Raw genomic sequence first — 10,873 nt, 5'->3', positions numbered from 1 at the left:
AAGCCACGTGGATGACGGGGACCCAAGTACTTGGGCTATCACCCACCGCCTTCCCAGGTGTGTTAGGAGGCTGAATCGGAAGCAGAGTGGCCAAGACTCAAACCAGCACTCAGGGGGACACGGGCATGCCAGGCCACGCCTTATGAGCCCTGGCAGCATGGCTGCCGCGAGGCAAGCGTCTCCAGTGGGCATCTCTGCGAGCGTCCCCGCCACTCCTGACGTCATGTCCCCCCCCAGGGGACTGCAGCCCCCCACTACTCCCTGGAGACCCATCCCCTTATCACCCCCCACGCGGCTTTCCAGGCACTCTGGGGGTCCTGCCAGCGGCTCACACGGGGCCCTTCTCCCGAGATGGGGTCTGGGTCTCGCGTGGCCCAGTGACGCCCCGAGGAAAGGGGCCACATCGCGTCCTGTGTCCTCCTAGTCCTAGTATCAGTGCTCAATAAAAAGGGAACATGGGAGGAATAAATGCTTCACTTTGGAACTCATTACGAACAGAAAGCCGCTCAAATGCATGTTTTTAAAATTCTGATGTCATTTATTGGCACAAAAATTGTTCAGATACAACATGGTGTCTAGACATGGCTACACTTTATACTTTGTGCATTTAGTCGAATATTTATTTTGCTCACAATTCCAACACGTACTTGAGCTTTCCTCTCTGCTCAGCACCCGTGACAGCGCTGCCGACCTCCAAGGCCTTTCCTGGAAGCGTGGCACTCAGATCTCACGGCGCACGGCAGACCCGTGCCGGGAGGGCCAGTGTGGGCTGCCCTGCTGTGCTGTGCTCGCCCCTGCGTCTGCTCAGCCAGGCCGCCAGTGGCCCGAGCAGGTGCCCCTCCTGGCGGTTCCGGTCTCGGGCTGCAGCGTGAGCCGCGGCCTCACTGGGCCAGGCGGAAGACGCGGCTCTCGCACCCGTTTGGCCCATCTTGCGGAAGTCGCCACTGCTGGCCCCACACCAGTGAGGTAACGGAGGGTGGAAGGGACGAAGCCTGTTGCTTCCACTTCCTTACGGACCCCCGTGCTCGCCAACACGAGGCGTCGTGACTGCACGCAGTGTGCTGTGCCCGTGTTGAGAGGACGAGGCCGCCCGTCTGTCGGCAGGTGCGCGTGAGGAGTCCTCTTGTGAGTGAGTAGAACCCGTATCTAACGTTAAGGACCTCTGCTCCCCAGATCAGTGGCTTCTTCCCCGGGTGCCCCGTCCCACTGGCCCGGGGACCACAGCAAGCCTGTGTTTCTGACAGTCATTCTTCAACAGCAGCTGGAAAGTTGGCTCAGACCAACTTGGAATATACAGTAGTCTTTCATGTACACTTAGAACATTTCACCAAGTCGAGCTTCCTGGCCAGAGCTCGCTTAGTGGAGGCGTACACTGAAGTAGAGAAGCCTCAGGAGAAACGCTGTGCGCACGTCTGGGCCTTCGGTTACCAGAAAGGACACCTAGGGAGGCAGGCAGAAAAGGAATATTTTAATAAGCTCAGCTCCTTCAAAGCTTCCCCAGTTACCCTGACAAGGGCGAGACAGAGGTCTGACAAGCCGCATTCCCTGAGCTCTTCCACAGCTAATTGCATGGGACACACACGTCCTCCTCTCATCCTCGGCATGGGGGGGGGGGCGCACCCCCTGCGGACACTTCCTGCTGCCTCCAGGCGCGCCTCAGGCAATCACTCCAAGTGCACCCAGCTGGTCCTTGAGGCGAGCCTCCTAGGTCATGAATCTGTCTTTTCATCTCTCTGTCACTGCTCTGGCTTCTTCGGCCTTGCCTGTATCTGAATTGCAATGACTGCAAAAATCCAAGAAGGACTCCTCAGGCCCGGCCTGTCCTCCTACGCCATCTCTAACTGTGATTTTGTGTGTGTGTTTGCCTTCCAAATGTGCATGCCTATGTCTCAGTTTTCTTCCCGTTAGAACAATGAGCACACAAAGTGAAAACAGACATCTGGAGATGTGAGCTCCTAAATGCCCATGACAGACACCCCACCCAATCTTCCTCGGCTACCCTGGGCCCGGGTGGGGTCCTGCCCGTGCACTGTTGCCAAGGTACTCTGGGATGCCTGCTTACCAGCCGATGTAGCACTGGCAGAGGTTCTCATGGGACGTGGCTTGCTTGATGAGCAGTTCCACTTGTGTTGGGACGTCCAGAGTGTCATCGTGCGAGAAGTCCCGACCTGGGTGGAGAGGCACAAACACTTTAATCTGCACCTGGTTACCACGCACCCCGTCCTCCGGCACAGCTGTCCACGCAGCCCATGTCAGCGTATCTCACACGCCAGCGTGGAGGATACACCGCAGCTGGATTTAAAAATTCACTAGTCTGCTTCTCCTAACACAGACTTGGTCCACTGAATATCACGTCCTGAGCTGGCTTAGTTCAGAAGTGGGGTTGGGAGGATTCAGAATATTCCAAAGTCCTCTGTGAGGTGGACAAGTGCAGGAGAACACCCACTCGGTGTTAATGCCGGGAGCCCGCTTCCACTGGAAAGTCAACACCTCCCGCTGCGTATGTCACAAGACCACTTCACGTCCTCTCTGCAGCCCCGGATGTCCACACCCCTCCTTCTGCCTCGCCCTCAGCAGGTGCCCCATCTCCAGCCCGGCAACTAATGCATTACACAGGGTTCTGGGGCCCCAGTGTTCGAGTGCGTGTTGGAGGGGCTGGATTCGCCTCCCCCCCCCCACTCCGTCCTCCGCCCTGGAGAGCTGCCTCCTCCCTCCCACTGAGGACCTGGCCCCGCCTGCTTTCCCAGGTGGCTCCTGGCATTGATCGTCCTTTCTTTCATACCGCACAAACTGCACAAACTCCCTCTTATCATACGGTGTCTTTCACACGTACTTGTAGGCAGGTGCTTCTCTCCCCCGCCCTCTCCCTGGGGCACACACTACTCGGCCTTTGAAGCTCCTCCCTTTCCTGACCACTTGGCGCTCGCGCTCTCTGCACCTGCTGCGGTCCGGCTGCTGCGCCCCACACCGCTCAGGAGTCACCGGTGCCTTGCAGCCATCCCGGAGCCTTCCTTAGCCCTCCTGCCCATCCTTTTTTTTTTTTTTTTTTTTGATTAATTAATTTTTATTTCACCTCCTCAAGACCTCGAGAGTCCATCCCCACCCCCTCCACGCCCAGTCTCATCAATGGTCCTGCTTTGCTTCTGCTCCCTTCTCCCCTCGAGAGCAGGCAGGAGGCGGGGTTTCACAGCGCAAACCTAGACCCTAGATGCTTTCCATCACCTGCCAGCTGACGAGGCGGGGGCCGAGGTCACAGGCTGCAGGGGGAGCGGGGGTCTCTGGCTTCTCTAGGTCCCACCCCTGAGTCACATCACCTCCTGGTCAGGAGGCAGATGACGGACATGAGCTGTCTCCTTTTCAAGAGTATGTGTCTCCCCCCCCCTTCCCTCCGTGACAGCTCTCAAAGCACAGGGAGTACATCAACTGATGACCAGAGAGAGAAGACGTAAACCTGCACGATGGAATGCTACTCTGCCGTAAAAAAGAATGAAATCCTGTCTTCTGCAGCAAAACGGATGCACCCGGAGACCACTACGCCGAGCGGAAGGAGGGACATGCTGCCTCTGTCCTCGGTGCTCTGTGCTCTAACGTACAGAGCACAGGGACACCTCCCTGAGAGGGGACGTGCGGGGCAGGCTGTGCTGTCTGCTGTTCCCTGCTGAACTCTGTATTCAGTGCAGCACGAAGCCTGCGTCTATAAGGTCAATTAAAAATGTGTTATCACAACAATTAAAGAAGGAAGGAAGGAAAGAGGAGGGAGGGAGGGAGGGACTGAGGGAAGTGCTGCATATCCTGAGAACTGTACCTTCAGGAAATCTGTTCTTTTTCTATTAATAAAAAATAAAAAGGGCAAAAGCCGAGCGGCAAGGACCCGGAGCGGTCAGAGTGGCTCCGGAGTGAATCAGGACAACGCACTCCTAGGAGCAGGATGAGCTTCACTCACCTCCTGAGGTCAGTGAGATCAGACTAACGTCAAGTTTCACTGTTACTGGTTACCACAAGACAGGGAGCGTGCTTAACGCATGGCCTCGCACGCGTTCCCGTGAGCCGCTCGGGGTCCGCGCTCAGCCCTGACCGCCAAGCAGGGAGAGGACCGTCTGCTCCCGCTTCATTCCAGGTCCACGCACACTCACCAGTGAGCTTATCGCGGACCCTGTTAATGATCTGAATGGCTTTCTTATTTAGGGCTTCTGGTTTCACCAACCCGTCTCCAACTGGAACACACAAAAGTCAAAACAACAGTAAGAATCAGACTGCAACGGATGCAGGGGGCTCCGCTGCTTCCCTCGAGTGTTCACTGTCGCCAGTGCCGCGTCTTCTGCGTCCTCAGGAGAGGATCAGCGGAGACGCCCCTGCTCAGAGGCTGCTGTGCGACTTGGACTTCCCGCTGTGGCCTCTCTGCGCGACACAGCAGTGACTCTCCTCCCAAGCCAGGCACCAGCCCGTCCCGCGGGGGAACTTACTGAAAGAATGAATGGATTCTGGCACTGTGGTCCCCGTTTTCTTATGGGCTGGTTCTCCAAGTTCTACACCGTCCAAAATTTCTAGGGGGAAAATCAATTAATGGAAAAATAAAACACCAACAAGCCATAACTCCCATCAGTTTTTTTTTCTTTTTTGAAAAATTAATTTTTTTGAAAAGCAGAGTTAGAGAGAGGGAGAGAGAGGTCTTCCATCCACTGGTTCACTCCCCAAATGGCTGCAATGGCTGCAGCTGGGCAGGTCTGAACGCCAGCTACCTCTTTTTCCCCCTTTTTAAATATTATTTATGGGGGCTGGCACAGTGGGTAAAACCGCTGACTGCCATACAGGCACCGGTTCCAGTCCCGGCTGTTCCACTTCTAATCCAGCTCCCTGCTAATGTGCATGAGAAAGCAGCAGAAGATGGCCCAAGTCCTTGGGCCCCTGCCACCCATGTGAGAGACCTGGAAGAAGCTCCTGGCTCCTGGCTTCAGCCTGGCCCAGTCCTGGCCATAACAGCCATTTGGGGGACTGAATCAGCAGGTAGATTTCTCACTCACTCTTGGTTTTTCCCCTTCCTTCTGTAACTCTGCCTCTTAAATACATATTTTTAAAAGTATTTATTTGAAAGGCAGAGCAACAGAGAGAGGGAGGGAGAGACTGTGAGGGGGAGAGAGAGCTCATTCAGCCGCTGGTTTACTCCTCAACACTGGTCTCCTGCATGGGTGGCAGGGGAAGTACTTGTGCCAGCTTTTGCTGTCTTCCCAGGCACATTTGCAGGGCGCTGGCTCAGAAGCAGAACAGCTGGGACTCCAACCGGCACTCTGATAATGTGGGGTGTCAGCACTGCAAGAAGTAGCTTAACCTGCTGTGCCAAAACACTGGCCCCAGCTTTTAATTCTTCATGTACTGGGGCTGGCGCTGTGGTGGAGTGGGTAAAGCTGCTGCCTGCAGTGCCAGGATCCCATATGGGCGCCGGTTCAAGTCCTGGCTGTAACTTCTTTTTTTCTTTGGCAGGTAGAGTTATAGATAGAGAGAGACAGAGAGAAAGATCTTCCTTCCATTGGTTCACTCCCCAAATGGCCGCTACGGCCGGCGTTGCGCCAATCTGAAGCCAGGAGCCAGGTGCTTCTTCCTGGTCTCCCATGCAGGTGCAGGCACGCAAGCACTTGGGCCATCCTCCACTGCACTCCCGGGCCACAGCAGAGAGCTGGACTGGAAGAGGAGCGACCGGAACTAGAACCCAGCACCCATACGGGATGCCGGTGCCGCAAGGCGGAGGATTAACCAAGTGAGCCATGGCACCGGCCCCTGGCTGCTCAACTTCTAATCCAGCTCTCTGCTGTGGCCTGGGAAAGCAGCAGAAGATGGCCCAAGTCCTTGGGTCCCTGAACCTATGTAGGAGACCTGGAAGAAGCTCCTGGCTTCAGATCAGCACAGCTCTGGCCATTGCAGCCAACTGGGGAATGAACCAGCAGATGGAAAACCTCTGTCTCACACTCTCTGTCTCTCTGCCTCTTCTTCTCTCTATGTAATTCTGACTTTCAAATAAATAAGTAAGTCTAAAAAAAGTGAAATATATATTTAAAAAAATTCTTTATATGTACTGTATTCCCCTTAACACCTGCCTTACCTACCTCAAATGGAAAAGGACAGAGGCAGCTTTGTGTTACTCTCTGTAAATTTAGAAGTTTTTAAATCTAAAAGCCATATTTAAATGTGAATTATTATAATTGAAGAATATGGTATTTATCAGAAATAAAACATGAATTTCCAAGCAAATAGCATTAATAAAATGTTCTGACAGAGAATGGAGTAAAGGTCAAAGGTTTGGTGACCAAACAGATCTTGCTGGATAAAAATGGACAATAATGTCAACACAATCAGCTTGGCAATGGGTTATACACGTGGTTGAAGTGCTATTTCTTAGAGAAACCTGCTATCCATTCTGGGTAGACAATGTCCTCAGATGTTGGGGTCTCCCACCACTGACTGTGGTCTTCAGAGGTCTTCCATCCACTGGTTCATTCCCCAGATGGCCCCAACGGCCAGGGCTGGGCCAGGCTGAAGCCAGGAGCCAGGAGCTCCAACCTGGCAGGGTCCCAAGTTACTCTGATCATCCTCCACTGCTTTCCCAGGTGCATCAGCAGGAGCTGGATCAGAACTGGAGCAGTCAGGCCTTGAACTGGCACTCCAATATGGGATGCCACGCAGGCGGCAGCTTAACTCGCTGCACTATAACACCGGCCCTGGAACTTAACTTTTAAGCTACATTAAAAACAACGGGTCCCCCACCATCTGGTGCCACCAGAACGGGTTGTCCCAATTCTTCCATGCACACTGCAGACAGCATAAGGAGTCACTCCGTAACATTCCTGAGCTGGGTCATGAGAAAGAGACCAGCGGGTCTCAGCATGCCTGGAGCTACCCAGGAGCCTCGGCGAGTGAGGTCTTCCCAGATCCCATCCCGGCGTCCCTGTAGGACACTATAACCCAGGAAGCACCCTTCCCCCTACCCATCCAGATTCCATGCCTCCAATCAGGGAACCTTCCCCGTGTCTGGTAGGTGGTGGTGAAGTGCTCCCAGCCCAAGTGCCCCCTGAGTACAAGTCAGAGGGGACGCCCCTCAGCCCAGCTCCTGCAGCCGTCCCTCCCGGGCATGGCGCACACGCAGAGTGCTGCTCCCCGCCGTCTCACGCACATCGGCGTCAGTGCTGCGATCGGACTCCGGGCTTCCTCGTGGGGACCTCCTAGCTCACCTTTCCTTTCTGCATCTCGAGACGCAGTGTGGCTTGGTGAGGAGCCAGCTGTACGTGCTCCCTCCGTATCTGAGAGAAAGCTTGCTTTCCGCATCTCAACATCTCAATGGCGTTTTCCAAAGTCTGACCCAGGCAGGAGGCCACGAGCGTTACAAGGAATCGGGTCGGGGGAGCTAAACAAAGCTCAAAGCTCTGCCCCAACATTCTGAGCCTGTCAAGACATGGAGAGGGTTCTGGCTCTTTGAGGGACCTTGCTCCATGAAGCAAACTCCTGGAAACAACATCTCATGTGACTTCAGGGCTCCGGCGACGTGAGAGCATGTTCCCACTGCCCCTCACTTCTGAGCTATCAGCAGTGTTTGAGGACCACAGAGATGCTGTTAAAAAATATGCACACCAGACACCACTAAAGGGCATGGTGTGTACTGGTTGACATTCACACCCACTTTCAACTGTTTGTATAGATTAAAGAACAGATTCATAAACATTTCTTAACAGGGGTCAGCGCCGTGGTATAGCAGGTAAAGCTGCCACCTGTGGTGCCGGCATCTCATATGGGCTCTGGTTCAATTCCCGACTGCTCCACTTACAATCCAGCTCCCTCCCTACTAATGGCCCAAGGGTATGGGTCCTGCACCCACGTGGGAGACCCAGAAGAAGCTCGTGGCTTCAGATCAGCCCAGCTCAGCTCTGGCCGTTGCAGCCTTTTGGGTAGTGACACAGTGGATGGAAGATCTCACTTGCTCTCTCTGTCTCTCCCTCTGTGCAACTGTGTCTCTCAAATAAATAAGCAAATAAATCATAAAAGAAAAATTTCTTAACTTCAGGTACCCACTCCCCACTTCGTGAGAGAAAATTTAAATAAAAGTATATGAGGTGTTTAGTGTCCAGTAAACTATTTCTAGGCCAAGTTTTTGAAGTTCAGTAACCACCGTCTAGATGGTGGTCAGCAGCGGTAACATCCTGCAGAAGTGTCCAGAACCTTGAGAAAGGCGCAGTGTGTGGTGCTTTTGGTCAGCACCGGCTGGGGGCGGGCCTGGGTGTGAGTCCCGGCTCCAGGTCCTGGTTCCAGTTTCCTGTAAGGCACACCCTGGGAGGCAGCAGGTGATGGCTCAAGCACTTAGGTCCCTGCCACCCATGTGGAGATCCAGATGGGGTCCTTGGCTCCTGGCTTTGGCCTGGTCTGGCCTGGTGATTGTAGGTCTTTGGGGAGTGAACCAGATGGGAGATATCTGTCTCTCAAATAAAATGAGAATAAAACACCAACCAACCAACCAACCTCAAGAAACACAGGCTTGCTTCCTTCAGATGCAGCAGCCGTGATGAGTCACACCTCCTTTGGCCATAACAAAGTTTACCCCATCCTGGAAACACTCTGGACAAACACTCTGGGATGCACCCACCTACTGACTGGCCCGCAGAGTAGGAATCTGTTCGCGTCCGGGATCGCTTGTTGCCTTTGGTATTTGCTGGGGAAGAGGAAACAGACTGTGAGAGCGCTGCAGGGGCAGGCACTGTGGTCCCCAGGTTAAGCCACCACTTGGGATGTCTGCAGCTCATAGCGAAGTGCCTGGCTCGAGTCCTGGCTACTCAGTTCCTGAGCCAGCTCTCGGCTAATGTGCCTGGGAAGCTGCCGATGACGGCTCGAGTGCTGGACTTCCTGCCACCCGCAGTGGAAGGCCCAGATGGAGTTCCTGATTCCTGGCTCCTGGCTTTGGCCTGGACCAGCCTGGCTGTTGCAGGCGGTTGAGGGAATGAATCAGCAGGTGGAAATCTCTCTCTCTCTGCATTTCAAATAAATACATAAATTAATCTTAAAAAAAAAAAAACTGCTTCAAACTGCGATGTGCAGAGACTTGGCTTTGCTGCCGCGGATTAGAAGCCTCCTGCCAGTAAGCGTCCTCCAAGGAGGCAGAAGCAGAGGGTCCGCGAGGACTCTGCTGCCTCCGATCCCAACCGCTGGCATTTCTTATGGAACTTCTAGCTTGCTGCTCTACGAAGCCACATAAACAATCCACTGGGGCACGCAGCTAATCCTGAAAAACTATTTTAATCAACATGTAGGTAGATAATGGGAGTTTCTGTTCTAGTTAATAAAAATGCTTGGAATTCCTATCTAGCCACCAGAGCTCCTGGGTGAAATGCAACGCAAGGGCTCAGCGCTGCACCTCGGGCTCCCGGCATGCAGGGGAGGAGGTGGGAGGCAACCTGTCGGATATCCCTCATCTGGGAGGGTGCCAACCACAGCGGCCATGCACTTGCTGACACTCACTGTCCATCAGCCTCCAGTTCAGCAAGGGGTCGTAGACGAAGGCCTCCAGCACGGCCATGACACTGTCCTTGTGTTCCCGCAGCACCTCCATCACGGTGTGGCAGGTGATTCTGTAGTTGCCATCCAGACCAGTCACCTAGAGGAGGGACAGGGCCACTCACCACGGGGGTCGCAGGCTCTGCCTCATTAGTGCGTAGAGCCAAAAGCAAGTGCGGAGGCTCTGCCATCCTCTTGGGAAGAAGACCCTGGCTGCAGAGGGCCAGGGAGGACTGTGGGACTGCGGTGAAGAGCGGTGAGACCTTCGAGATAAGACGGTTCTGGCACCACGGCCAGCGACAGGAAGCTGCCACGGAGGGCACCCAGGCACCCAGGCACCGCTGAACTCTAACAAGCACGTCTGTCCTCAGAGACGGTCGGAACGGTCGGTCCACCCCACAGCACTGTTTCCAGTGTCCACTCACCTCCATAGCATTGGTCAACATTCTCGTTAGTCTAAATGGAATCTTCTCTGGGAACTTCTCTCTGGTCATAGCAACCTATAGCGTAATAAAGACAAATAAACACAATCCAAAGTTAAATTGTTTTCTGTGGTGAAAGCAAGGTAAAGGCAGGTGGCTGTCTCGGATCACCTGTGCTGATTGTAATTACAGCACAGAAACGGAGCCGCTCAGTTAGTGAAGGGACTGGTCACAGGGACTGGGAAGACGACAATAACAACAAAAGCCAGCGAAGGGAGAAAGAGGAAACGGGACCAGCGGGCCGCATGGAGGCTGGGGCTTCCCCCCGCTGGACGGAGGTGTGAGCAGGGCCCCGGCCCCCGGGGGCTTGGAGTCCCACGAGGAGCACAGATTCGTCTCAGACTGGCTTTCTGTCGTGTTGGTAGGAGAGTCGGGGTGAGGGAAGGCACTGCCAGAGAGTGGGCGGTACGTGATCTGGAAAAGGTGGTCACCTCAAAGCAGTCTCCAAAGTCAATGTGCAGGATCTTCCCACTCAGCCGGTCTAGCATCAGATTGGACGGGTGTCTGAGAACCAGAAGAGACCAGGCAGGGGTCAGGGGGCAGCACCGAAGGAGGAACCACCCACAAGGCAGATGCAGGCCCGGGCTGGCAAACCGCAGCCACAGCTCCCAGCCGGTCCCCGCCGCACAGCCAGGCTCCCTGCCTAGGGATGGCTTCCACCTGTTTTATGCTGTAACAGCAGAATAGGGTAGCTGGGACAGACCCAAAAAAGCCCAAAATATCTACTATTTGGTCCTGCTCAGAAGAGCCTGCCAACTCCTGCTGTGGGGCTGAAATGAGATTTATCTGTGTGAGTCACAGCCTGGCCCACTGGCCCAGGATGCTCTGCTTTCCCAGGTCTTGGCCACAAGATAAATAGTTCC

At 54.4% G+C, this 10,873-nt stretch overlaps 1 protein-coding gene across 2 annotated transcripts in view; it reads right to left on the bottom strand.

Annotated features, from left to right (window-relative positions):
- Positions 1-517: 517 nt before the first annotated feature.
- Positions 518-10,873, bottom strand: part of MTOR (mechanistic target of rapamycin kinase) — a 133,721-nt gene continuing 123,365 nt past the window's right edge. For both annotated transcript variants that reach the window (XM_008251668.4, XM_002723353.5), the window contains exons 51-58: positions 10,442-10,514; positions 9,954-10,028; positions 9,493-9,628; positions 8,624-8,689; positions 4,464-4,544; positions 4,134-4,214; positions 2,063-2,168; positions 518-1,440 (exon numbers count right to left, since the gene is read on the bottom strand). In XM_008251668.4, coding sequence (XP_008249890.1) covers positions 1,425-1,440; positions 2,063-2,168; positions 4,134-4,214; positions 4,464-4,544; positions 8,624-8,689; positions 9,493-9,628; positions 9,954-10,028; positions 10,442-10,514 — 634 coding nt within the window. In that variant the 3' untranslated portion in view covers positions 518-1,424. The remainder of the gene's footprint in view (positions 1,441-2,062; positions 2,169-4,133; positions 4,215-4,463; positions 4,545-8,623; positions 8,690-9,492; positions 9,629-9,953; positions 10,029-10,441; positions 10,515-10,873) is intronic.

Source organism: Oryctolagus cuniculus, chromosome 7, assembly GCF_964237555.1.
Source record: "Oryctolagus cuniculus chromosome 7, mOryCun1.1, whole genome shotgun sequence".
Lineage (NCBI taxonomy): Eukaryota > Metazoa > Chordata > Mammalia > Lagomorpha > Leporidae > Oryctolagus > Oryctolagus cuniculus.
The sequence above is the reverse complement of the archived record's forward strand: the minus strand, read 5'-3'. Positions and strand labels throughout refer to the sequence as shown.